Raw genomic sequence first — 27,980 nt, 5'->3', positions numbered from 1 at the left:
TCACATTGTTAAGATTACAGAAAAACACAAGTTAACAGATAGTGATATTCATACTTTTTATTTTGATTATGTGTATCTACAATGCTTGAAGTAACTAATAAAAACTGCAGAGCAACCACTGTATGAAAATATGAAGTACTGTCTTGGGTCTGTCAAAACTGTATATAATAGCATGTCCCTAAATAGAAAACAGCTCTCACGTATTACATTCTCCTATCTTAAGTCAAAAGAAAAGACTCTTAAAGGCACTGTGTTTCCTTGACACCTGGAATACATCAGATTAAGTAAATGCAGTGGAATAATGACAGCCTACACAAGCATCAAGCATATAGTCACAAATTGGGACCACTTTAAGGAATAAAGTAAATTACCAGGTATGTTAAATGTTAATGTTAAATGTTACACTGTGACATAGCATACTACTAAGCAAAGCATCCTCTTAAATCTAAGCACTAGACTTTGTTCTCAGAGGGTCTTCACCATAGCTACAGTTCTGCTTTATTCCCACTGAGGGTCCTGCTTGTTTCCTCAAGGAGCTACATACCTCTCAGTCACTGGGATACAAGTCAGCAAATACTGTGGAAGGGCTGCAAAACCATTGAAAATGACAAAGGTCTCAGGATAGTACACATTATCTACTAAACTGTCAAAGAATGTAAAGGCATTCCTGTCCACTGCTGGTGGCATAATACAATATGGCTTGCCTGTAGTGCATGTGCCAGTTACTACCTCTGCCTCAAACACATAGATTTTAGAATCTGTTTCCCATGTAGCTTTATCCTTGGTCAGGTACCTCAGGTTCTTTGTAAAGTAGATGCCAGCTCCGTATTTTTGTTCTGGAAAGAAAAAAATAATTTCAGAAGACAGCACTTTGCAATTGGTTCTTTCAGGGTGTTAATTCCAAGAGATTGCTGCTTGATTCAGGGTTACAAGTGATGTGACTGCTCAGTGCATGCCATCCTTCTGGAAGTTAATTTTCATGGAGTGGCTCTGATGCTTGCACTGACATCCCACTGAAACCACGAGCAATGACAGCTGATGGTCATTCCAATTAACTGTTCAGATTTATCTGTTAATCACATTGAATCATCGAGGTCTAAAGAATTTTTATAAAATAAATATATGATTCACACTTCACTTATCGTGTATGAGGGACTCTGACAAACAACAAAGGCAGCAAAATCTTAATAATGCAAACTACAAAACAAAGCTTTGAGATTTATATGAAAAGGGTCACATGATGTGCTGTTACAATATCAAATGGAAAAGTGCAAAGAAATTAGACCATCATCTTATTGCTTTTAAAGTGTGGAAATCTGCCATGTACATTGCATAGAAAAAGAAAGGCTAATCTTCACCTTTTGAAGTTTATTGTTTGAAATCCCTGAAACAGTTTATTGTCTGAAATACCATTCTGCAATTGACATGCAAAATATCATACACTTCATCTACTGCAGGATGAAGCACTAAATGCTTATTCTTTCCCTTTCTCAAAGCATCTGTCTACTACACTGTCTACTACAGTATTTAATGTATTCACAACTTCCCTCCAAGTGTACTTTACTCCAAATGACAGCCCAAGCAATGAGATTTTCTGCTGTCTCTAACCACACCTGATCTGAGCAGAGGCCTCAGAAGCCCCTCCCAGCCTCAGTGTTCTGTGATGCCCTTGAACATGCTTTAGACTACCAAGCTGCTGAATGCATGTTTACAGCAGCTACATAAGGACAATGACTTCCTTTACAGTGATGCAACAAAATAAAACTTGGACATGGGATTATGTGTATACTAGTAATTCTGTCCAGTGTTTGGGCTAGGCTTGAATTCAGGCTCATCTTCCTAGAGCCTTGCTGGCTCTACAGTATCAAGAAGGGAAACCTCACTGTATATAATAAAGTAAGCTCATATATATCTAAATACAAGAAAGAGTTCTTGTTTAGGAATGCCATGTTTTCTAATTTAAACCTGAGTTTAGTAGTCAGTCACTATTTATTTTGATTAAAGATGCCAAAGGAAGTTATTACCTTTTGGTGGAGAATACATCCTGTGAAATCCAACTTGGCAAACTGAGGAACAGAACTCGGCAGGAACTTCCTGGTACAACCTGTGAGTTAGTTTGGAGCTACCATCTACTTCTTTTGTCATTTTTTGGAATGCAGCAGATAGAAATTCATTATGTATCTTTTCAATCTGTAACATAAATAACAGTGTAGCATAAGCAGATGGAGACCCATTATGAAATCCATAAGTGCTTTTATTCAGGCTATGTTCTTCAATACAAGAACTTTTGCTTTAGCCTTGATGCATTGACCACATAGTGGACAGGGTATCTGAAACGTGCAACTGATCCAAAGCAAAGAACCATACTGCTATCCCATGCTTCCCATTGAAATCACTGGGAATATTTCCTGTCTTCCAGTACTTGAGTTGTGCTGAAGAGATTGAGCCCACCTCCTGTTCAGTAAAACAGTGATACCCAAGTATGATTCCAGCTTTAACACTTAATCAGATCACAACTCTGGCAAATTCAGGTGGTAATTTTTGGTGCTAAGCTCACAAAAAGAAAACAGAGTAAGAAAGCTGAGTAAGTGTCCTGGAATATTGTACTTAATTTACCCTAGCAATCTTTTATTTCTACATATATATCCTCTAAAAGGGCATTTGAAGCATGAAGTACGAGGGAGAACGTACAGTACAATTAAAAAGACTTCTCAGAATTTAATCACTTTCTGAGTGATTATTTGTGTTACTTTTAAAATGTTTTTCATTAGGATTAAAGACTTGATCTGTTTTAAGGATGAGGTTGATTTGATCTTAATTTTTTAAAGCAATGCATTGAAATAGTTCATCTGAATTTTTTAAGCTTATTTATTACGTATGTTATTTTTTAACATTAAATATGCTAGTTCAAATACATGAGCTGAGATTCAATTTTTCCATGAATATCCTCTTTACCCTGAGAACACGAAGTCCAGCTTTTTCAAACTCTTTCTGTCTGAATTTAAACTCCTGGAGGTCACATTCTACTGGTGAAATGCAGATGTAGTCAGCAATACTTATCATGTCAAAGTCTCCTGAAAGCTCATCTGCTTCTGGTTGGCCTGGATATGAAAAAGGGAGTAAAATTTTCATATATCATCCTGTCTGAAGCAAAGGCAAGGGAGGCAGATCTACTACTTTAGTCAGTGGTTTAGTTAAGAACAAAGAATGTTACATAGTCTCTGAAATAATGACAGAGGCTAATATTGAGAGGGACTAGTGTGTATATGATACATATATATATATATATATATATATATATATATATATTTAAATGTATGATATTTTTCTGCATTTATTATAAAGAAACCAGGGAGAGAAGAAACCAAAGAAAAGCAATTTATGTTCTCCATTGCAACTCTCCACAGCTGAGCTTTCATATAAAGGTGTCTATATTGAATAACTATCCAAACATGAATTAAAATTGATCACTCAGTAGCTTTCTGTAATGCCACTGGTTTTATCAATTTTTCAGGACAGCCAAGGACTCTTCAGAACAAGTCCACTGCTGAGTCCTGCAACAGTGGTCCAGCTGTAGCCAGCAAGAGCTCAGCAAAGGTGAGTGTTAATTAAGAGCACATTTTGTAAATCTCCAGTGGCCAGGCTTTAAAGTGAAGGCATCCTGGAGGGAGCTCACTACAGCTGAATATACATCATGGCCAGCCCCTGTATAAACTGTGCCCTGCTGGGAACACTGCCAAGTGAGTGACCACAGCTAACAAATGGTGTTCCAGGGGCTCACATGATAAAAGTACAGTTTAATCAGTAACTAAAGCAATACTCAGTATGGTGTGTGTGAACTGAATGTATGTCTGTCCACTCTCAGCAATACGAGATACGTGTTACTTCATACTTGACCTTGTGTAGGGACTTATTTGCTTAATTAGTGTTTAGGCACTATTTACTTTACGTACACATTGAGTGGAGCAGTTTCTTTTGTTCAGCTATAGTCTTCTCTTGCATATGAAGCAGTAATTCTTCAGTTGCGAGCACCACATCAATCAAAACATCAGGAGGCCCCTGAAATTTCAGTTTTGCTTGTCCATCCCTCACTTCTTCTGACACACATACACTAGAAGGCTGCTTGAGAGAGAGTTTTGCAAACTCCTCTTTACCAAGGCAAAAAATGTAGTTGTTTTCAATAACAGCATGATGACCTTCCTGAATCTGTATTATATTTTGGAGCCACGATTTTGCTGCTTCCAGTGCTGTGGGTGTGCGCCCTCTAAGTTCAATCACAGGTGCACTGCTTGCAGTCACTTTTGCAATCTGACTGCCTGACTCTGTACCTGAAAGATACATTTTTTTTAATACAAGTGCATTGGAAGAGTGAGGAGCTTTCAAGGACTGATGCAAATTCCTACTTATAATCCCAGCTGTACAGTGCAAGGAACACATGGTATGCTCAAAAAAAGAGATTAGCTACAGGAGGTAAGGTTCCCAGGATACACACACACATATGGAGAACTTATCTGCCTTTCACAGACTTCCAACAAGTTAGGCAATAACAATGGGGTTTAAGTCTTAATAGGGACTGCACAGTTCCACTCCTATAAATATAAAAATGCAAAGTGCTCACGAGTTTTTGCTTCCTCCTCTCCTGAAGACACATACGTAATTACCAAGTTCCCTATTTTAAAGGAATGTGATTACAGATTCTCAAACTGGGAATACTTCTTTACTGGAAATGCCTCTTCTGTTCATTACTTACTCAAAGGATCACTTCTGTTTTCCAATTTCCGTATTGCTGAATAACATTTTCTCAGGACAACCTTGAAATATAAAAGTTTAGGAGCAGTTTGCAATCTCTTACCAAATATGCAATTAATATTTTTAAAATTCTGTTAGACAAGCAGTTTACACCCCCATCCCCGATTCTGGAATTGTTAATACCGGCATTAGTCAGCTTTTCCCAAAATGTTACTCCTGAAAATATCAAACACATTCCTGTTCTTCTGCATCTCCTAAGGTAACATATCTTACACACTGAGTGGCATCTTTACCAATTCTTTGTGATTGTGGCATTATGTCATGCAATCACATAAGATAAAGGTGTTCATTACTTGCAGTTTAATTCTGATGCATCCTTACTCAGTTTTAAAATCCAGACTACTCTTCTGCCTGTCTACTTGAAATTGTTCTATTATGTTAGCTCATATAATCTGTTGATAATGTTTTGCCTTAGGAGCTCCATACAAAAAAACAAAACTGACTGAAAATATTTCCTGAGGAGAAAAATTTGTTCCTTTATGAGTTAAGAGTACACTATTTCTTATACATTCACTGACAGGCATGAGACTTTTTAAGTATTCTCCCCATTTTATCAGACTATAGTCTGAAGACATCTAGTTTAGTGAAGAGAAAATAAGTATTTGCTAAGATTGAGTATCTATTAATAAGAGTAATAGTCTATTCTATACTAACAACAATTGTGAGCAGCAGGTCCCTTTATGAAACTATCTTAATTTTTAGTCATCTGTGGAAATATTTTACAGTTTTGTGTTTTCCTTATGAGTAGTTAACAACAAATTTGTTACCTCACGGGCATGAACGTCATCTGGGCAAATGATAAACTGCACTTCTCTCTTCTTTGTAGGATGTTCCCTGGCAAAACTTAAAACTGCTTCAATCATGGTCTCTACTGCTATGTCAACAGGCAGCATTGGTGACCAATTTACTGGAAAAGAAACTGAGGGGGGTGAGGGGTCCTGAAAATAACCCAGACATCTTTTCACTGCATCCTTCAGTTCCTGCAGGAAAAACAAAACTTTTCAGTCCTCACATCACCCAACATGAAAATCCATTAAAATCCACAGTAAGTGATCATCACCTCACACTGTAACACCGGATGGTGGCACTTCAACACGACGTGCAGCACAAACGTAGGGGGGACCTCGCGCCTCTTGATTACTATGGGGTCCTTGTAACGTGCTGGATATCTAAGATGACGCTGAAGTTCCTTCTGAAAAGCTGGACCCTCTTCTTCCAGCAGTCGTCTTGAAAATTGAGAGGAAGGCTCACCCTTTGCATTCAGGGGGTTAACAATGGCTGTATTCTGCAAGAGTGCAAAATTCAGTGTACTTCAAACTGACTATTTGCAAGCTTTGCTATTATAGAGAGCATTCTTTCTAAGCACAATTCCTGTACAAAGGCTTGAATGCCACAGATCAGCTGATTGAATTTCCCTACTATTTACTACTACAGCACTGGAATACATCAAAGGATGCACCTTGCAGTGGCAGTTCAGAAAACAAAACATGCACAAAGCTGTCCCAGTCATCAAGAGTGTATTGAACAGAATTATTACTCTCACTATCTAAGTGACCCACATGCCAATTATGAGCAGGAGAGAACTGTGGATGTGGCTGTCATTCCACCTTAGGGCAGCAAAGACCAAAATAGCAGTGTCAGTACACACAAGAACTGCAAAGCTATGATTGTTTCCAACAGTGGAAAATGCAGATTCCTATAATAGGTGACCTGTATTTCAAATGTGGAGAACACAACTTGTTTACAGGATGCTGATAACAGCAGTAATTGTTCTAACCTTAATAGCTGAATATTATCTAAAGACACAAGAACACGCTTTCCTCACAGTCTTGAGGACATGTGCATCGTTCAGTGCTGTACAATTAGTGAATAAAATTCCCTGCAAGGTCAACTTTGCAATCCTTTGTTCTTATACCGAAAAAACAAACTTCCTTTTCAATTATGATACTTCTTTAAAATAATTTTTTTTTTTTAATTTTACGATACAGTATTTGCTAAAAGTAAATGCCATTCCTGTGATGTACCTTGCAGTCTAAGACCTCTGTTGAATTCCTATGACTAATCCTATATATTTTGCATCAGATTTTCTAGCTAAGAAGTAATCAATCTAAGTAATGCCCTATTTAAAGGTAAGGTGCACATCTGTGGAAGTTATTTTCTGCTGTGTCAGTGTTTGCTGAATAATTCCAGTAATGGAGTTATGAGAACACAAATTATAGGAAAAAAAAGCAAGGCAGAAAATAAGAGAATATTTCTATGGAGTGCAGGATAAAGTGTGAATTCTGACATAATATGAGGATAAACCTTAACACAGAAATTTATTATTACATAATTCAGTCTTCAGCTGCTTCCTATTATAACAGCATGTATACAAAAATGAAATTAAAACATTCTAAAGTTCAATACCTATGTAGACAAAAACCAACCCCTTGCTACTATGATTTAATTACCTTGTGTAAATTCTCATCAAACTGAGAAGAAAACCATTTAGTGGACTGATACAAAATGTGTTCTGAACTCCAATGGAGGCAACACCACATTCCACAAATTACAGGACAGACTCACCATCAGATTTTCAGGGTGCTGTACGATGCGCAAGCGAACGCTCCTATACATGAAGTGAGTTGGGAGCTGGCTTGGTGAAGCTGACTTGCTGTCATCAAGTGAACTGGTATCACCCAGAAACTTTTCACAGGCCTTCTTTATTTCTGCAACTGTAGACTCCTCAATGTTCACCAGGCGGATTTCCCTGAGATGGCTCGGTGGACTTCGCTCAACAAATCCCCTTACAGCCATTACAATCACTTGAGAACACAAGTCAATTGGGAAGGCATAGATACCTGAACTCACTGCTGGTATAGCCACAGACTGTAAAGCTTTTTCTGGAGCACTAACATATCGCAGAACATTCCAAATAGCTTCCTCAAGTAGATAACAACATCTTTCCTTTTCACTAAGATTCCACCTTGGACCAACTGCATGAATAATTTCCTTACAAGGAAGCTTCCCTGCACCTGTCACTGCTATATTGCCAACTTCGACTTTTCCATTCCTTTGAATAAAAATCTTGCTTTGCTGTGTTATTTCTGGCCCTCCAGTTTTTACAAGGGCAAGAGCAAGACCTCCCCCATGGTCAAGATACTCATTGGCTGCATTCACCACAGCATCGACCTTGTGTCTTGTGAGATCATCCTTATAAACACAAATGTCAATGTCCAACCTTACTTTTTTCCTGTATACTTCAACAGCGCTTTTTGTTGCTTTTCTGAAGGCCAATGTACAAGCAAACTTTTCGGAAACAAGATAATTTAGACAGTTGTCTCTTTTCTTAAGAGCTTCATAGGCATCTTTACTGATGGGGACCATCAAATTGACCTCATCCATTACCATGCTTGACCCTAGGATACAGAATATAAAGTGAAATAGAAGTTATTACTATCAAAACATTTTGTTTAGAAGTGTGGTTTACAGCTCCCTATTTTATCCTACTGTCATTGGTAAACAATATTTTTTTACACATGTTAATCTTTTCTTTCCCCTTTTCAGAGGTTTAGAAAACCCAAGAAGGTTCATTTAACTGTGCCACAGAGATCTTATAGTGAGTTTTAATCCCGTGACTCTCATTCGGTCTGCATTTAAAGCCCACAGGCAAGTTCTTTCTTTGTATGGAACTTTGTGTGAACTCAGAAAGGCTTTTTTAACCACTTTTTTTTTAAGGAACGGTTTTTACATTATTACTAGGCTATACAGCCCTCTCCTGGCAGATGTCAGCAGTACTACAATGCAGCAGTTATGTTAATTAGTTTAAATAAATTCCTCTGAGTTTAGCTGAACTTTCCTCCAGGCCTTGCTACCTGCTTGTAAAAAGTCTGACGTTTTGCACTTATGAAGTATGCATGCTGACTCGTCAAAACACTTCTGAGCTCTTGCTTTTAAAAGAGAAATGCAAGCAAGTTCTGTTTAAGTAATTAATAATAATGTTGATTCATAACCGTGTGTATTTTACATTAATTATGAATTCCAGGTTTCTTTTTACTTTTGTTTTCCAGTTTGCTGGCAGTTTTCAGCTTACGAGTCCATACTTCGCAGACGGCTAAGTGAGAGGCTTACCTAAAGCGGGTTCCCTTCCGAAGAAACTCGATAATAAACTCTATCGTAATAAAAAGAGAGAAAAGGAAAACGAGAAAGTAAATGTTACAAGCAACAAAATACGTGGGCTGCCTTCCTACGAGAGAAATTCTGTTGCAAATCAAACCGGCAGCATCAGCTTTTCAAACACCTGCACGAACTTTTCTAGTTTTTAAAATGCTGCTCGGAGCCGCGGGTGAAGTTACCCACAGCGTGCTCTGGCTCCGGCCAGCTCGCAGGAGGGAGAGGCCGGGCAGAGCCCCTCCCGAGCGCCAGGCCCGAGCACGGCACTGTTTTGTTCTCTTTTGCTCCCCTCAACCCCGCCGGAGCCCCCGAGCTGCCGCCGCCCCTGCCCCCCGCTCCCGTACCTGTACGATCCCCATGAGGCGGCTGGGGCGGGCTCTCAGCGCCCGCAGCTGGAGCGGGGTCCGAGCCGGGGAGCCGCGGGCCGAGCGGGAAACGAAAGCGAAAGCGGGCGGCGGAGCGGGAGCGAAAGCGAAAGCGGCGGCGCGGGATGATGGCGGCCGCGCCGCTGCTGGTGCGGGTCAGCCCCGCGCCCGCCGGCGACAAGGCGATCCTCAAACTCCACGCGTACTTCCAGTCGGCGAGGCGCTCGGGGGGCGGCGAGTGCAATCTGCGCGCCGGCCCCGAGCCCGGCACCTTCTGGGTGCACTTCTCCAAGGAGCAAGGTACGGGACGGGCGGAGGGGCTGTGACGGGGCGGGAAATGGCGGCCGAGGCGCCAGCGGCGGTCCGGGCCGCTGGTAGCCACCGCGTTTTCGGGTGACTCCATCAGCTTTATGTGCCTTTGTCCAAATCCAGAGGGGATCTCATTAGTGCGTGTAAATATCTCAAAGGCGTGCCAGACTTTTTTGGCAGCCAGCGACAGGACAAGGAGCAGAGGGCATAAACTACAACACAAGAAGTTTCACCTTAACACGAGGAAAAATTTCTTTACATCGAGGGTGGCAGAGCAGTGGAACAGACTACCCGGGAAGGTCGTGGAGTCTCGGTCTCTGGAGACTCTCCAGGTGACCCTGCCTTGGCACTGGTGTTATAAATGAGAAACAAGTCTCGATATTCAGCAACATTTAGATTACTTTATTTTATGCAGACAGAGCGAGCAGCGCTCTGGGGATACATGGGGGCACTGCCCACTCCATGCTCCACCGAACTTTGGTTTGTAGCTCCCTTTTATAGCATCGTTTCCTTGTAGTCATCAATAATCGTTTTTTTTGGTCATAATTTTGCCAGGTAAGCAGTGGTGGTCCGTGGGATCGCTGGACGACGTGAATCTAGACAATTTGTCAAGTCCCATAGATAACCATCTGGTCTTGGTAGATAAGGAATGGCAGAAGTCAGGAAGTCTGGTCTTAGGGATGGGCTGCAATTGATTACACAAAGGCAGGAAACCTAATTGTGCAGAATCTGTTGGGCTGTATGAAAGCCTCGTCTTGCAAGCTGTCTGTAGATGCAACTTGTTTAGAAAACATAATATTCATAGCAGAGGGATTTAAAGCAAAATTATTTAATAATATATTTTCCTTTTTTTAGTGTCATGCTTCATTTCAGACTTAAGTATTCTGGTTTATACAAACCTCGGTACATTTATGATTAACACGAATCTTTTATCAATTATCACACTGGGATTGGGCGGGATGATCTCCAGAGGTTCCTTCCAGCCATAACAGTTCTGTAATTCTGTCCTTTTGAAATTACCACAGACAGGAAGAGCGTGGAATCCCGTCCGAAACACACCTTGGAGCTGGGTGCAGAATGCCTGGAGATCGTGATCGTGCCGGGAGCAGGGGGGCCGGGCAGGAGCCAGGTGCCAGCGCCGGGCTCTGCCAGCCCCGGCGGCACCGCTGCCGGCCCCGCCCTGCCCCAGCAGCGGCTGCGGGACCGCGGGGCCGCTGCGGCCACGGCCGGGGAGCACCTTACCAACAAGGTACATCTGCAACAGCAGCGTCACCACCTGCCCTGCTTGTGGTTCCATGAGTCCTTTATGTTGCACTTCAATATTTCAATAAAATGGGGGCAGGGAGTGACATTTGAGTGCCGGACTAGAGTCAATCTGTACATGTTTACAAGTCAATCTGTACATGTTTACTGGCAGCGTGTTTTCCAGCCTGATTCTGGCACGTGCCAACCACTGTTCCCCAAAGGAGCACTCTGGCAGGTTTCAGGGGGTAGTATGCACCAAGGGTTGCTCCCCAAAGGTAGAAGAATTGTATGAGATTTGGATCCCTTCCACCTACACAGACCTCTGACACTTTCAACATGGTTTGCACCTTGAATCAATCCTAAGTATCTCCATCCCTTACTTTAGCATTAAAAAAAGTCTGCTGTGATGTGATGTAGCACTGTAACCATGATTTCAGACACTTGGTACTAGAAATTACACAGTAAAGATCAGCTGTGTTTAGGAACATGGGATAGGGCTGCGTGATGTGGATGTGGCTCTACCAAGACACTGATATCTGGCTCAGAGGGTTTTACCCTGTTTCTTGTGGTAACATAGGTGTAGCTTTTGAGGTATAGCATGTGCTAATGTAATGCTTACCTGGCATCTATATTGCAAATCCTTATGTCTCTGTAAAGTAGGGAAGTGAACAGGTTTGTTATTATTTTTCAGAATCTTTTTTTCTGCCCTAACTCTTGGAGTTATTAAAACATTACTTTTGGGAAAGTTTTAAAGAAAGATAATATGTGTAAACTAGAAAGTCTAATGTTAATAAGAACAATGAAATTAGGATGTGTTAAAACACGTATCTGTGTAAACTGGCTCTAAGAGGCAGATTCTTCTGGGGATCCTTGGCAGGATAATGATGGCACTAAGATGTAGTTACAATTAAAGCTTTTTTAAAAGGGTTTTATCATTAGTGTAGCATAGAGTTAATGATCAGATTACCACAGGATTTCTACAAGCAGAATCAGTGTAGGACAGTTTTATAAATAGTGTAGCACTGTGTTTGATAGCATAGCTTAGCTTATGGTTTCCAGTCACTTGGACCCTCTGCAAATCATGTCAAATCTTAATACTTGGGTTGCTGTATTGATAGAACAATCACAATCTAGACCTGAAAACACATAAAACCTTGTGTTGTCCAGTCAGTCCTCAAAGGAAGCAGAGGGCAGTGGGGATCTCCCTGGCCACCAAGGGGTCCCATGGGTTTCACTGGCCAGCCACAGTTGTGGTCCAAATTCCCAGTTAGCACTTGTGACTGGTTGATCTTGTAGGCAGTGCTAGTAAATCTGCCTGCTCTGTGCTGGGGTCAACAGCACCAGGTTGGCAGAGTACCTGGGACCTCAAGGCCAGTAAGGAGGGCACCAGTCAGCCTGGTGCCTAGAAACCTTGAGGATGGTGGGGAGGGAAATAAAAAAATCTCTTTGCTTTGTCTGCTTGGTGGGCAGGACTTTTAGGCCCTGATAATGATGGAAAAGGGCAATGAGCTCAGAGGCTGTCTGCCTTTAGTTATGCTAAATCCTGTTGTCAGAGGTTAGCATAACATATTAGGGGGCAGAGAGTGCTGATCACAGTCTCAACTTAAGTAGCAGAGTTACTGTCTTTCCTCCTGCACTTCTGGTGACATTAAGACATTTCATTTTTGCTGCTGACTTAGAAGCAGATTGTGTCACTTGCCTGTTTGTACTGTTAGTGTACATGACATAAAAGAAATACTGTGTGTAAACTTGTTTGTCATAATCTGGCACTACTGGGGATGGACAGAGCTTTTCCTTGCTGAAAATACAGAGGTAGCAAGCAGAGAACCTTAGAGAAAACTAATGTTGATGCATTTTTGTATTTTCTTTAGATATTTCTTACAGTATCTGCTACTTTGAATACCAGTATGTTCACTGAAGACCAAAGGGAGAAAATTAGCATTATGTGTCCAAACTTAAAGAGAGAAGAAAACCCTGGCATGGATGGCTCTGAGAAATTGACAGGAGATTTTACAGATATTGAAAAAGTTTATCACTACTTTGAGGCTATCCTTGCAGGCAAAGACCCAAACCATGATTTTTCACATTCTGAATGTAAGAATGGTTTGAAAGATGAAAATGGCCTGAATGCTGAAGAAATGCCTGAGTTTACAGTTGTGACAGCTCTCTATGAGTATTTTAGTCATACCCGCAAAGAAGAAATCAAAGAACTACACGAAAGGTTTGGAGCGTATCTAAGAATTAAAGGTTATGATGAGAATAACACTTTAATATACATATCTTCTGATAAAAGTCCTACAATGTTACAAGCAGCTAGTGAGTTTTTTATCAAAACTTTTCAGGAAACTACAAAAGATCTGACACAGGAAAAAGTTCCCATAAGAGACAGTAAGACATTAAAAGAGACAATAATGAAATTAAATGAAAGGTTTAGAAATCTTTTTGCTAAAGAGGAAGGGAATCAGTTGCTACTCCGTGGTCCAGGGAGTGAGATTTTAGCTGCCCAAAAATTCCTAGCAGAGAAAGGTGAGATCAGCCAAGCTGAGAAGAATATGAAAATATCGTCTGAAGGGTACAAATACAGGAATGGAATTGAAGTTGATGCTTCTGTGTTTAAATTGTTGAAAACCACATTAAACGAAGAAATTGACAACATAAATCGCAAATTTGATACCGTGGTAGAAATGAAAGAGGATTCATGTGGCCACATGGTTGTCATATTTGGGCCTAAAGCCATAACTTCTGATATGTCATCACATGCTACTGAAAATTTCATCAATGCATTTCAGAGTGCTTCTGCAATGGTAAGAAGAAAAATCATCAGCATGAACCTTTCAGAACGTCAGAAGAAAAATTTAAATAAGCTACTTAATGCTAAGAAATTGGAAGATCTTAATGTAAAACTTTGGAAGAATGAAGATAAGTTAATCATAAGTGGTTTACCAGACAATCTTTGTGCTGCTGAAAAGTACATGAAGGGCCTTTTTAACATTGAAGACTCAACACAAACTAAAAATAGGGCACCACTGTTCTCTAATCTCAGCTCTCAGGAAGCTACAGGAGCATCTAAGAAGTCCAGTGTTAGGCGAAAGAATAATCTTTCTTCTGGAGGACAAACTCAGGCAAAGGCAGAAGAGAAGGAAGAAGATACGTGTCCAATTTGCATGGACAGAATTACAGATAAAGAAACGCTAGAAAAGTGCAAACATGCATTTTGCAAAGCTTGCATTGACAAAGCCATGAGTTACAAACAAGCTTGTCCTGTTTGTAATTGTGTCTGTGGAGTCCTGACAGGAGACCAACCAGAGGGGACAATGTCATCTACAACACTCAGTTTCTCTCTTCCTGGTTATCCCAGTTGTGGCACTATTCAAATTGACTATGATATGAACGGTGGTATTCAAACTGTAAGTATACTTAAATATTTCTTAAAGATATTTTTCTCACAACAAAACCAGTACTGAATATAAAATTAGCTATTTTCCAGTTGTTTTAATGCATGTTCAGGCAATATATTTCTTTGTTTTGTACAAACATGCAAATGTTTACTTCAATGTTTTTGGGTGCAATTAAGTAAATACAGTAGGAATGAAATTATCAGATGGTCAGTCTCCATTTTATATGCACCAGGGCACAGGTACCTGTCTTTAATTTGTACATTGGGAATAACTGAACTGAAATCTATGCAGTGATATCATATAAGCAAAATTTTGCAAGTATAACAAGCATTTCTGTGGACACCAATGGACAAAAATAAATAGTGGGCTGGCTTGGTGAGAACTTTCCAGGTGGGAAATCTCCTTATGTTATATGCTTGGATTTGTGACTAGGACTGAGAATGGAGTAGATTAAAAAGTCATGGGTGCAGCACTGTACATTTGGGGGAGAAATAAGGGAAAAACAAATTTAAAAATAACAATGGATGCATGAGTGATGGGAAGAAAGTGTGAATGAAATTTGTATGAAAGAAAGTATCTAAAGAGAAAAAAACTCAGCATCAGTTATCAGTCATGCTGTGTCCTTCTGAATGATTTATGATACACAGTGTGGTTTGGTTTTGTTTTTCTACAAAACAGAAGAGCCATCCAAACCCAGGGCAGCGTTACGAGCCAGTTCACCGAACAGCGTATTTACCTGACAATAAGGAGGGACGAGAAATTCTGCAGCTCCTCAAAAGGGCCTTTAAACAAAAATTGATTTTCACAGTGGGGCAGTCACGTACTACAGGTGCACAAGGTGTTATCACATGGAATGATATTCACCACAAAACTGCCATAATGGGAGGACCTATCCGGTAAGTAGTCTTCTTCTTATGCAATACTGTTGTTACTCAGATTTGTCAGGAAGGCTGCCTTGAATATATTCCACATTTAGAGCTTTCAGATTTTGTCACTGGCAGAGTGATTCTGGAATGCCCTATGGATCCAGACGTTAATCACCCTCCCCTATTTGGACAGTTGGAACAGGAATGAGCTTAGTGTTCTGCTGTCCCTCAGGCTACTCATTCACCAGAGTTTGTAAGGCACTTAGTTAATAACTGTTTTGATTAAAACCTACAGGACAACAAGCTCTTGATGACACCTAAGGTTGGACTCGTGATCTGTGCCTCTCCTGGTACCTGCTCGTCCATTATGATCCCAGGGAAGATAGCACTCAGACTTTGTAAAACATGACTTGAAACTCTACTTAACAGAGCTAACAGCAGGAAGTGAGATTGTAGTACCAACATGGTCATGCCCTCTTAGATGCTAGGAACCATGAGCTGTGCAGCCCTTAGTGGGTCAGAGCACAGGATACAGTACCAGCCCCATCTGTAAAAAAGGTTGCCCCATTTTGGCTGTTCAAGCTGTCAGAGGATTTTCTGAGTAGATGACAGCCCTATCCAGTATTTCTTGAGGACTTGCTGCACTTAAATGAAAGGAGCAATCACCAGTACTGAGTGTGAGCTGCCTGCAGCAGAGACTTGGAGAGAGGGAGGAGGGAATCCTGGACGAGTCCTTCCAAGCTTGTTGCAGCCTCTAAGGAGTGAGTGGTGTCCTGCAAGCTCTAAAGGCTTGTGTCCTTGTGTCCAGATCCTCCTAACTGGGCTAGGATCATTAAAAGAGCAAAAAGTATCAGTTTTACTTTATCCTCCACTTTGCAAATTCTTTCTTGTTTATCACTTGCTTCATACACAGTTCTGGTGTTGCACTAGCTCAAGTCCAGAGGTGGCATTATATTTCTAATTTGAATGCTCACTTGGGTATGCTTCAGGTCTGATTTTCTTTTTAAAAAGACTTATACCCAAACACCCTATCATTTTGAAGTGAGACCCTAGGCAGCTTTGAAAATAAAGTTCTTAGTTCTTAGTGTCAGTTTGGATAGCAAAAGGTAGTCACTCCTAAAGTTTGTAGTTTTAAGCTGTCTGTATCCCTTCTGTGACTCACAGTATGGGTCTGTTTTCTCTTTAGGGCAAGAACTGCATAAAATTTGTAAAGAGATTTCTAAAAAGGTTTTGATGAGATAGTTCTCTAGAATTGTCAAGTGCTTCATTGCTGAAATAGCCCAAACAATTCTTCTCTTCTTCTCCTAGGTTTGGTTACCCGGATGCTACTTATCTGCAGCGTGTTCGATCAGAATTGAAAGCAAAAGGAATTGAATAAGGAAGTCTATCAACTCTCAGCTCTTGAGTGTAATAACTGAACATGCAGCAGTTAATGTTTAAGCTCTTAGGGAAGTTACTTTGTTTAACTGATTTAAATGATTTGTTTAAACTGTTTGTATTTCATAGTTAGCTAAGAAAAGTAATCTTTTATGATCAAACAAAATAATTTACTTCCCTACATACATAGTCTTTACAGAATTTGGTTCTTTTGAATATAGTATCAGTACTGTTTGCACTTTGTAGATTTTGCTTTACTGGCAAATCTGATCTGTGCTTCCACCAGCTCTCCAATCTGATATCCAAAACCCTTAGATCCACTACTGGCTTTTATTAGATGAAACACTTCTCTTAGCTTTGCATTATGATGTCTGTCAGCATGGCTAGCATCATGCAACTCATCTAATGGAAAATGTTTATGCAGCTATGACAGTGATAAGGCTATGGAGTTTTGCTTCTTTACATGGTAGAAATGGCCTTAGTGATTTGAGTTCTGTATGTGAAATTAGCCGTGGATCACATACAAGTAGGTACTTGTATGCTTCTGTGTTTTTAGCTCTGCAGAAGTGCTGAAAGCAGAGAGCTGTGTTGGACCAAACAGGAGGTAACAGTGTCTGTGGCCATATCTGCTAGTGGGCTCCTGGTTCTGTGCTTGCCATTGTGCTTAAACTTAAATACGACTTTTAAATTGGTTTTTCAACTATAAAACTGTATTATTTCAATTGCATCGAGTACAGGTTTAAATTGTATCATAGAACTACTTTGCAGTGCCTAAATAACCTGCTCATTACCTGTGTGGTCGTATGTCACACACACAGACATCATTTTTAGTAAGTTGAATAATTTCTCTAAGGCTATTGAGTACAATTAATAAAACAAATATTAAAATACCACTTGTGTTTCTGCATTCTTCAGTACAGGTTTTTCCTCCTTTATGCAATAGATATAGCTGTATATATTTTTTAAGTTTAGGAGCTTCCCTACATCACCATGTTTTGGGGCACTTTGGACTCCATGCCACTTCCCTTTTTTAAAATGTATATTTTTTTTAAATTTAAGATTGTCGCATTGTGAATAGGCAACTTTGCCACCTTGACCTCCAGGTTTAGTAGTAGTGGGTGCTGTTTGGTTTCTGTGTGGGTTGGGATGTCTTTCCAGCCCTGATTTTGTGTCACTGTATTTGTTTTAATATTTTACACTATTCCATGTCCCCCCTCCCTTTTCCATGCAGTAAAACACCAACACTCCAGTTGTGTCTAAGTGCCTGAGCTTTTCTGCATATGGGAACAAGCTGTGCTTCAACCCCAGCCAGCAGCTGCACACCACACAGCCACTCGCTCACCTCCCAACCCTGGCAGGCAGAGAAATGGAAAAGTAAGCCTTGTGCATTCAAATAAGAACAGCTGATTAATTAAAACAAAATTAAATATACTATTACTGATAGTTGTAATGAGAAGTAGAGATGGGAGAACAAAACCCATAAGAAACAAGTGACACACAGTATGTTTGTTCACCCACTTGGTGGCAATCATCCCCTCAGCTGACTGCCCCCAGTTTCTGTTCTGAGCATGATGCTCTGTGGTGTGGAATATCCCTTTGGTCACTTTGGGTCACCTGTCCTGGCCATGCTGCTTCCCAGATTCCTGTGCATCTGATTGCTGGCAGTGCATGGGAAACTGGAAAGTCCTTGGGGTAAACCCTCCTTAGCAACAGCTAAACAGTCAGTGTGTTGTCAACATTGTTCTCATACCAAATCCATGACACAGCCCTGTATCAGCTACTGAGAAGAAAATTAAGTCTATCCCAGACCAAGACAGATGTGAGGATCAAATCTTCTCAGTTTACTTTTGGCCTCTCCTTTCACTTTCTCTTCCTGTAAACCACTTCACTGTCAGACCCCTTTTGGGTAAATCACCAGCTCCTATTTTGTCTGTGCCAAAGTTTGCAGGCTGAATTGTGCAGCAGAGTCCTGGTAGCTGTCATGGAAAGCTCTTGAAGCTTTTATCCTTTAACCAACTGTACAGACCTTTATTTTCTAATCATAGTTGTACAAGTTAGGATTAAAACTACTGAATTTACAGTCACAGTCAGGATTTTTTCCAGGGTTACATCAAGGGAGGAGAGCATGTACCTGGGCTGATTGTGGGGAAGACAGTGCATTAGGAAATAACGGATAAATTAGTTGCTCACCAAGAAGCAAAGGCATTCCCATAGATTACTCAGCAGTGTCTGATGATATGTAGGCTTAGCTTATAATTTTTAATGACATTTGGTTATTTATGCATTTCTTCAATGAACATTCAGTGAAGTTAGGGGGGGAAATTTAATTTACCTGCTATTTTAATGGCCACAATGGTAAAATATACACAGCACAACTGAAAACTAACCTTTGCAAGGGAAAGTTCTGAGCACTCAGTTGAAAACTTCTCAGCTAGCTGACAAGTTGGTCTGAAGTAAACTCCCATTGCAACCTTCCACAGTTGTGGAAGCATCTCTGGCACAGAATGATGAAAATGGTAATTTTACTTTGCATCATGACTTCATTGGAAAGGGTAAGGCAGAGAAAGCGAGTGTTAACCAGTGGTTAACCATGGTACGTTCAGAGTCTGAAAAGACCGAGACACTCGGTTGTTGTCCGGCTCTGGAGGCACAGGGCTCAGCGCAGCCCGGCGCGCTCCGGGGCGGTGAGCCCGTCCTGCCGCCGTGGGGAGGCGCGGCGGGGCCCGGGGCTCCGGCCGTCCCGATGGAGCCGGAGGAGGCGGCCAGGTCCCGGCACGGGGCGGAGCCCCAGGCACCGCTAGTTTTGCCGCCGAGAAGCGAAACCGAAAGCGGCGGGAAGGGGAGAGCAGAGCAGAGCGGGGCAGCCATGGAGGGGCAGCGGCCGTGCGCCTTCCCGCTGCTGGTGCGGGGGGACTGGGGCCCCGCCGAGCCGCCCCCCGCGCTCAGGAAGAAGCTGCTCTGCTACTTCCAGAGCCAGAAGCGCTCGGGCGGCGGCGAGTGCGAGCTGCAGACCGGAACCGGGGCCGGGCACATCATGGTCTGCTTCGCCCGCCCCGAGGGTGAGCGGCCGCGCCGGGGCGAGGGGCGCTGGGGGCGATGCCCGCGGCTCAGGCGGGCGGGGGCGGCCGCACCGCCCTGACCGTGCCTGTTGTGTTGGCAGTGAGGGAGCGGGTGCTGCGCCAGCCGGTCCACGAGCTCGTGTGGGGGTCCGGAGAGCGGCTGTCGCTGCGGGTCGCCGCGGTGCCCGCGGACGGCGACCCCGCGCAGGTGAGGCGGGCGCAGGTGAGGCGGGCGCGGGTCGGGCTGGGGAGGCACCGCGGTGACCGCTCTCCTCTCGTTCCCGTGCAGGAGGCGGGAGCGGCCGCCGGGACCCAGGCGCCAGGTAGGAGCTGGGCAGGAGGGCGGGGGGGCTCCGGGGCTGGCCAGGCACCGGCCCCGGAGCCCCGCGGGGAGCGGGCGGGGAAGCGGGCGGAGCCGCCTGCTCGGCCGGCCGGGCGGGGCGATCGGCGCTGGAGCGCTTCGGTTCTCCACCCCAGCGCTCCCCTTCACTTTGCTAATCCCAAACACGATGTGATTCTAAGGTGCAGCCCCGAGCCACATCCCAGGCACCGGACAGAGCGACACACACGCTGCCAATGCACAGCTAGTCAATATGTGACGATCAGTACACACAGAAGTAATCCTTATACATGGGTTAATGCACACAGCTCGCTGGGCTCTGCTTTCCAAGTCCCTCCTTGTGCCAGCGGGGTAATTGCACAGTGAGGCTGAGGGCGCAGGCTGAAACAGCAGTTTGGTCAATCTTACTGTTGTCTTCCGTTTTCTAATGTAGCTGCACTTCCTCTTATTCCAAACTAGGAAGTTGAGTTTGAGTCATGCCGAGTCAAATGCATCCTGACAGAGGCTCTTCCAAAGGTGCAGTTTTCAAAGGCACTTCCCTGCCAAGGGTGGACGCCCTCAGCACTTCTCACGGTCAGAGCAGCTAAAAAGCTGCACGAGCAAAGTGCCACAGTGCATGGCAGGGCCTGCTCATGGTGGTTCATGCACCGTGACTGTGTGTTAACATTATACCCAAGGCTTCTTGAGCTCAGAGTGTTTCTATAACCAATTCAGCATGTGGTTTAAAAAGAGGAATCTGTGGAGGTCTGTGATTCTGATAGTGTCAAATGAAATTTAAGTCAAGCTGTGTTACCTCCTGGGTGTACATTAATGTGTCCATTTTCTTCTTGAAGTACCCAGCAACTGAGAAACCATTGTCATTTATCTCTAGTTAATGAATCCCAGGTGTCTCTTCCCATCTGCCAGAATAAGGAAACTCCTGTATGTACTCAGCAGAAGAAGACAGGTAAGTGTGTCACTTATCCAGTGGTGACCATTGTATTCTTGTTCCTTTGGTTTCTTGGACCCCTCTGCTGCAGCAGTGCCCTGGTCACACTCATGGCTTGTGTTGTTTGTCTAATGTAGTGTAGCAGTTGTGATCCCAGGCTAAAATAAATAAATGTATTTTTTCCTTTCTGTGAGTCCCTTCAGAGCCCCCAGTTCACTGGCTGCCTCAGACAGGTCAGTTCCTTAGGGGACAGCAGCAGATGCTGTCCTTCTGGCTCAGCCTGTCCTTACCCAGACCTTCCCAGCTGCTGCCAGCCTTGCTGGGGCAGCCCTGTGCCAGAGCATTGGGAGCTGTGTGCCCCAGGTACACCTGAGCAGTCGGGCACAGCCAGCAGCTACAGACCCCAGGTGACCCACAGCAGGTCTGGAGCACTGGTTCCCCCCATTGTGTGCTGGTGGAGAAACTTTTTTGCCTTTTACTTCTGCTGTCCTTGCCTGGTGATGAACTCAAACATTTCTTCCCTATGTGCTGATACATCAACTCCCACTTGTGATATGCTTCACTTGTTTGGGATTCTTACCCTGTTCTTCTCCCTGACCTTGTGATCTGTGAGCAGGAAAGCTTGGAAGATGGGAAGCTTGGGTTTTTTTCTTAACTTTTTCCTAAGGCATTAGTGTATGATCTTTTATTTCAGAATCGTGTGAGAAATTGGAAGCAGAGAAAGCAACCTCTAGGAATTCTACTGTAGTAGTAACCACTGCCTTTGGGGAGGAAATAGAAGATGAGATTTTGGAAATGTACTTTGAAAATAAAAGGAGGTCTGGCGGAGGAAGCATTGAGTCTTACGTCAAAAAGGATGAGCAAGTGATCATCACCTTTCAGGATGAGCAAGGCATGTTATGGGAATTGCACTGCTTAAGCTCCCTTTTAAAAATAGGCCTCTGCTGGTGCAGGATCTCTTTATGGGCATTGCTCCAAGCAGAAATGGTGTATTATTTGTATTGTTTAACATGCTACTCTGCTGTGACACCTCTGTTTTTCTGTGGGACTAGATGCCCAAGAAGTTTTGCAAAGAAAGCATCACTTGAAAAATATTGATCTGGTTGTGAGACCGTGGCAAGTGGAGACTTCCCAGGAGTTGTGCCAAGTGGAGAACACTGAAGGATCCCTGCTTCCCACTGCAGTTGTGCTGGAAAATGTGAAGGAGACAATAAAAGATGGCGTGTTAATTCTGCTGGTAGAGAATGTCAGTGGCTTGTCAGAGGATGATGGTGACTTCAGTCTGGAAATGATACCTGAGTTATGTGCTGGTGTAGTTACTTTTACTGGAAATACTGGTAAGAAGGAGTCAGGGTTGAAGTTCTTTCTTATTAGCTGCATGTTTGAATGGGTGTATGTGAGTAAGATTAAGCTTCATATTTTTTAAGGTTTGATCTGATATCATGTCCTTTTAGAGGAGGATTTACTCTATGAAGAATGCCATAACCTTTATCTGTGAGGTATAGAGACCCAGTGCAAGTGAGAAAGAGAGTAGCTCTTGTTTAGATAGCAAACACATCAGGAAGGACTAAAACCAAACTATAACTTAAAACAAGCAATGAAGGATGTACTTGGTGTGAGAACAGATTGATAGTAAAAGCTGTCCTTGCCAAAAGCTGTCCTTCAGGGAATATGTAGGTTTTTCTGCCTTGATCAGTGCACACAGTGATAATTCTGCTGATAACATGGTAGGAAAACCAGCTCCCAGTTTGATCTTTTCTTTTTACTTCTGCTTTCTCTTTCTAGATGCAAAGGAATTTGCTAAAAAGCTGAATCAAAACCCCAGAGCAAGGAAACAAAACATTACTGCACGGTGCCTTGAGCAAACAAGAAGTGTTAGGGCTGAAAACATCCCACCCAACACTCCCAGCCACTACATAGCTGTTTACTTTGAGAATGAGAAGTACGGGGGTGCACAGACAGTGGATGTTCGGCTGCTGCCTGATGAAGATGCAGCTGTCATTACATTTGGTAACCCAAAAGGTAATGCAGAAATGCAGAGCCCTCACTTCTTTGAGAACCTCTCATTTAAAGATTTAAAGAAAATGTGGATTTTCTAGAGAAATGCCTCCTTTGCCTTTGTAAAAGATCTGATGCTTTGCCCACAGGTCTTGTGTTAACAGTTTTGGACCAGCTGGGCATAAGGCTTAGAATTTTTTATTTTCTAGACAGTTTAATTCACCCAGGCCTTGGTCCTTACAGAGTTCAGGTTGCAGTTTGAGTTCACAGTCCTGCAGGCACAGGGGACTTCCCCCCACCTGCTGTCTTGACCACCAGCTGCCCATGGCAACATGTCCTGTCTGGCTCATCTCAGGACAATTTATTGGGCAGCTTTTTGGCTGGAGAGCAGGTACTATGGGTTGTCCAGTCAGTGGCAGAAAGATGAGTGACTGTGAAAAGTGTAGGACAAGGGAGAAGCTGGAGACATTGCAGTGAAGGGAAGAGATGAAGGGGAGTTGAAGGAAAGAGATGGTATTTTGGGGGGAAACAGAGGAGCTGTGGTTTGAACTGCTGAGTAATAGCCCAAACAGCTGTGGAGCTGAGCACTTCAGATACAGCATCTAAGAGATTATGCATGCTCCTCCCAGAGGTGGATGCTGTTGTGCTTGACTGTCTCTCTTCCACTTAGTTTCTGGCATTTAAAATAAATAATTATTATAAAATTTGGAATTTTTTCTCTATAGGAAGGGGAGCAAATTAATCTAAAATGTTCTTAAAAATAGCAAACATTATTACATAGAAAATATAGTTTAAAAAACCCAAACAGTGACAAAAAAAATTAAAAGAGAAAATTTTAAGTGCTGACATTTATAACTTGGGGGGTTGTTTGTTTGTTTGTTTTAGATGTAACAAATATCCTGGCAAAGAAGCATTCACTCAACAAAACACCAATCTTTGTCTATCCTTACTACACCTCACTGAAAACAGCTCTATATGGAAAGGAAGGGCCACAGATAAAGAAGCCAGATCCAATTATATTGCCTCTGGATCCCTATATCTGGAATTATTTGCAAGGAAATAGTAGCTTAATTGAGGCAATAGATGATGAAATGAAAAAGTGTAATTGTGTGCCAACGTGGCCTGACCCCCTCTGTGCAGATCCTAAAGTTACTTTGAATCCTTCAGCTATTTTTTCTGAGCGGAAGAGATCAGTATCTCAATTGGTCAAGACATGGAAAGAAAATGTTTCCACAGCATTTTCACACAGCATATCAAAATATGAAGCAATTCAATGTCAAGTAAGCACAGAGGTGTGGGAAGCCATTGGGAACACCTTTCCCCATGACGAAGTTCTGATGATCCCATATATTTCTGAGGATTTACATGTTCTAGTAGGTGAAAAAGAAGTTGTGAAGAAGGTTGAACAAGAACTGAAGCTTCTGATCCAAAAGGCCACCAGAGAAATTGAAAGAGAAAAGCAAAGAACTGAACAGAAAGTCAATATGGTGAATCTAGGGGAATATGTAATTTTACAGATTATTGGTCTTGAAGAAAAATTTCATACAGAGTTCCCAGACCTGCAAATAAGTTATGATTACTTGCAGAAGTGCATTAACCTATCTGGAGTGCGTGAGGAAGTTTATAAAGTAAAGGGAGAAATACTTGATCATGTACACAAAATGGCAAAGAAAACAATTAATATCCACCCTTACATTCTTCAGTTTTTAGAGCATATTGATAATGAAACCCTGTCACAGAGCCTGTTTGTATCAAAACAAATCAGTGCCTTTTATGAGCTTAGTGCAGGACACATCATCCTGAAAGCGAGTGATCCTGAAGATCTCCTAAAAGCAGAGGAAGAAATGAAGAAAGAACTGGCCCACAAAAGTATTACTTTGGACGATGAGTCAGTCCTCCAGAAGGAGGAATGGCAGATGCTAGCCAAGGCAACCTGCTCTAATGGAGCTGTAGCTGTCTCTCAGGCAGAGACTCAGATTGTGATTGCTGGTCTTTCTGAAGCAGTAGCAAAAGCCTTTCAGGAACTTTCCAACTTTATAGATGAAAACACACAGGTGCAAAGGGTCATTGAAGGAAAGCCAATGGCACTCATAAAGTTCTTTGAGAAAGAGAAGGTTGATGTTTGGGCTCCCTTACAAGAAAAAGGTGTGAAAGTTGACTTTAGCACACAGAAAATCTATGACGCTATATCATTGAGTGGGCCAAAAACAAAAGTTCTGGAGGGAGTCAGCTTAGTTGAGCAAATTTTGTCTGTCCTGCATTTTAAGCGTTTGGTATTTGACTTGCCAGGAGCCAAGGCATATATAAAAGAACAAGCACACTTTTTGGATTCCCATATAAAACAAGTGTTCAAGTGTTTAGTCCTACTGGAAGAGGAGCCAGAAAAGCAGGTGGAAGAACAGAAAGTATGCAGTAACAGAGGCAAGATCTGTATGCAGGTGACCGTGGGTAAAACTGTAGTAGCCCTTTATGAAGCCGACTTGTGCACTCATCCTGTTGATGTTGTGGTGAATGCATCTAATGAAGACCTAAGACACATTGGTGGCCTTGCTGATGCCCTGTCCCGAGCAGCTGGCCCAGCACTGCAGCAGGAGTGTGATGAGCTGGTGAGGAAGCACGGGAATCTGCAGCCCGGCTGCGCAGTGATCACGGGCGCCGGGAACCTGCCCTGCAAGAACGTCATTCACGCCGTTGGGCCCAGGTGGAACGAGAAGGATTCACAGAAGTGCACGTGGTTGCTAAAAAAGACAGTGAAAAAATGTCTGCAACTAGCTGAAGCACACAACCATTGTTCCATAGCTCTGCCTGCTATAAGTGGAGGGGTTTTTGGCTTCCCATTGGAAGTGTGCACTTACTCGATTGTGTCCTCCGTCAAGGAGACCTTGGAAGAATTCAAGGGGAACAGCAGATTGAAGGAGGTTCATCTTGTGGGTTTTGCAAAGGATAACATTCGGGCTTTCAGATGGGCATTTAGAAAAGTGTTTCCAGGTTCTTTACCTTCCTGCAAGCCATCTCATCATGTTCCTCATCCTAGTCGGAAGAAGCGCGTTAAGAACTTCCCAATCATAACAACTCAGGAAGGCCTTGACATCGTGCTGCGAACAGGAAACATTCAAGAAGCTACAGTAAGTGTTCTAAATTTTCTCCCATTGAAATATCAAGTGGGTTATTTTGTGTCTTTTTTAAAACTAATAAACACGAAAACAATGTCATTGGTGAACCCTGGCATGAAATACGCAGTTGGTGTTGCTCTTCCTGTGGAGAACCAGTGTCATTAATTGATTTCTTGTTGCCTTCTGCACTGAATTTCTGTTAGCTGCCTGATAGACACTTTACTGGCTTCACCAATACTGGAAGCAATTTGGTGCAGGATGCTTCCTGAAAGGGGCCTGCAAAACCTCTGAGGAGTGGATGCCTCCCACAGCTTGTACATGCAGTCCTCCAGCTGGCCAGGGCAGAATATATGTTAAAATGTGTATAGGGGCCCTTCCTGAGGAGCTAAACATAGGGTTTGACATGATGGTCAGTGTCCTTTATATTTCTCTCATTCTTAAGTTACTGCTTTTTTCACTTCTTTCTCCTTGGATTACCCCTAGTCTTGTTTGTCTTCAGCATCTGCTTGTCCGCCTAAACCAGCCATGCTTGGGAGGCTCTGCCTACCTCAGTGAACTCAGATTTTGATCTCCAAGCCTCTCTTTGAGAACAAACTTGCACAAATGTTTTTCCAGTGTATAAAGAATAAGCAATGAATGCAGAATTGGTATTTTTCTCTCATTAGGTTGAAATTAATTTCATTGTTAACTCAGTTTTGTGTTTCTTTGGGCAGGTTCGTTTATTAGAATTGAGCGTAATTTCTGCTTTTTTCCAAAACTTTGCTCGCTCTGGTTGCTGTCCCAAAAATTTGCTTTGTAAACCATCAGGCAGGTTGTATTTGATTATCCAATGCAAAATTTAAATTTGATACTTACAAGCTAGAGTTTTTCCTTGTGTGTTTTTCAGACATCCATTGTTGTCGTCAGCGTTGGCAAAGATCTCCAGCTTGACAAAGGGCCACTTGGTAAAGCTTTGCTAAGCAAGGCAGGGCCAATGCTTCAGACAGGCTTGCAAAAAGAAGGTGGAGGAAGGACAGCTGAGGAAGGATCTGTATTGAAAACTAAAGGCTACAATCTGGCTTGCAATGTTGTGCTTCATGCTGTGGTACCTGGGTGGTCCCAGGAAAACAGACCTGCAAAGGTAAAAGGGTTTTTATTTGCCTTAATTTTTCTGGGACTTATAGTGTGTTCAAAGTTCACTTTTCCTTTGAAATGGGGGACAGTGTCATAGAAGATGAAAGTTTGACTTGTTCTTTTTTAACTGTGGGCTGATCCCTTGTTGACTAATAAATTCCTCATTAATTCCTTGTGTATGGAATTAATTGTATTTTAATGCCAAGAGATAGTGGAAAGGGAAAATGTTACATTAGACATAATGGGAAAAAATTACCTCCAATAACTGAAAGAATAATTGTGCTTTACAGGTGTTGGGTGACATAATTACAAAATGCCTGGAGATTGCTGAAGAACTGTCTTTGAAATCAATTACTTTTCCAGCAATTGGGACAGGGAATTTGGGATTTCCAAGATCTGTTGTTGCTAAATTATTGTTTGACAAAGTATTTGAATTCAGTAGTGGAAACAGGGTAAATTCTCTTGAAGAAGTTCACTTTCTGTTGCACACAAAAGACACAGATAATATTCAGGTGAGTTACTGTGATTTTCTCTCTCTATTATTATGGGATATCTGAGTCTGTCTCTCATGATACTTGGCTATCTGATGATCCTCAGAGATGCCACAAGGCACTTGTTCTTATGCTAAAGAAAATGTTCGCTGACAGTCTCTCTCATCTGTACTGAAAGTTCTTTTTTTGATTCTACCCCCCTGCCCATGGTTACCCACATACTGAGAACAGTCCTGCTCCCTTCCTATCCTTTTCTGTCTGAGTGATAGATACAAAAGTGTAATTACTCTTTATCTAATGAACTCACTTAATTCTTCAGCCTGTAGGTCAGATAAGTTTGCTGTAACTCCTGCTTCAGTGCCTGCACCCTTGGAAAAAAGGTGTGCTTTTAATGGAGTGCTGGTGTCTTTCTAGGAG

The 27,980-nt window shown here is 42.3% G+C and overlaps 3 protein-coding genes across 3 annotated transcripts in view; 2 read left to right on the top strand and 1 right to left on the bottom strand.

Annotated features, from left to right (window-relative positions):
* Positions 1-42: 42 nt before the first annotated feature.
* On the bottom strand, positions 43-9,632 carry PARP9 (poly(ADP-ribose) polymerase family member 9). The gene is made up of 10 exons (XM_079310826.1): positions 9,306-9,632; positions 8,920-8,959; positions 7,375-8,207; positions 5,870-6,094; positions 5,577-5,789; positions 4,751-4,811; positions 3,954-4,328; positions 2,956-3,101; positions 2,025-2,190; positions 43-836 (listed from the first exon to the last, which is right to left on the bottom strand). Exons 1-10 carry the CDS (start codon positions 9,318-9,320, stop codon positions 529-531), a joined length of 2,382 nt encoding a protein of 793 aa, XP_079166952.1. The 5' UTR covers positions 9,321-9,632; the 3' UTR covers positions 43-528.
* Positions 9,319-16,832, top strand: DTX3L (deltex E3 ubiquitin ligase 3L; the record flags this gene model as incomplete). The annotated part of the gene is given in 6 exon segments (XM_079310831.1): positions 9,319-9,437; positions 9,439-9,626; positions 10,661-10,884; positions 12,752-14,287; positions 14,957-15,174; positions 16,453-16,832. Coding segments are annotated over 6 exon segments (2,355 nt in total). The 3' UTR covers positions 16,523-16,832.
* Positions 16,833-19,261: 2,429 nt separating this feature from the next.
* Positions 19,262-27,980, top strand: part of PARP14 (poly(ADP-ribose) polymerase family member 14) — a 37,103-nt gene continuing 28,384 nt past the window's right edge. The window contains exons 1-10 of the mRNA XM_079311272.1: positions 19,262-19,580; positions 19,682-19,788; positions 19,870-19,903; positions 20,792-20,866; positions 21,543-21,740; positions 21,901-22,185; positions 22,634-22,870; positions 23,732-25,971; positions 26,846-27,079; positions 27,363-27,584. Of these exons, the coding sequence (XP_079167398.1) occupies positions 19,265-19,580; positions 19,682-19,788; positions 19,870-19,903; positions 20,792-20,866; positions 21,543-21,740; positions 21,901-22,185; positions 22,634-22,870; positions 23,732-25,971; positions 26,846-27,079; positions 27,363-27,584 (3,948 nt within the window). The 5' untranslated portion in view covers positions 19,262-19,264. The remainder of the gene's footprint in view (positions 19,581-19,681; positions 19,789-19,869; positions 19,904-20,791; positions 20,867-21,542; positions 21,741-21,900; positions 22,186-22,633; positions 22,871-23,731; positions 25,972-26,845; positions 27,080-27,362; positions 27,585-27,980) is intronic.

The sequence above is a fragment of the Erithacus rubecula genome, assembly GCF_903797595.1.
Source record: "Erithacus rubecula genome assembly, chromosome: 8".
NCBI lineage: Eukaryota > Metazoa > Chordata > Aves > Passeriformes > Muscicapidae > Erithacus > Erithacus rubecula.
The sequence above is the reverse complement of the archived record's forward strand: the minus strand, read 5'-3'. Positions and strand labels throughout refer to the sequence as shown.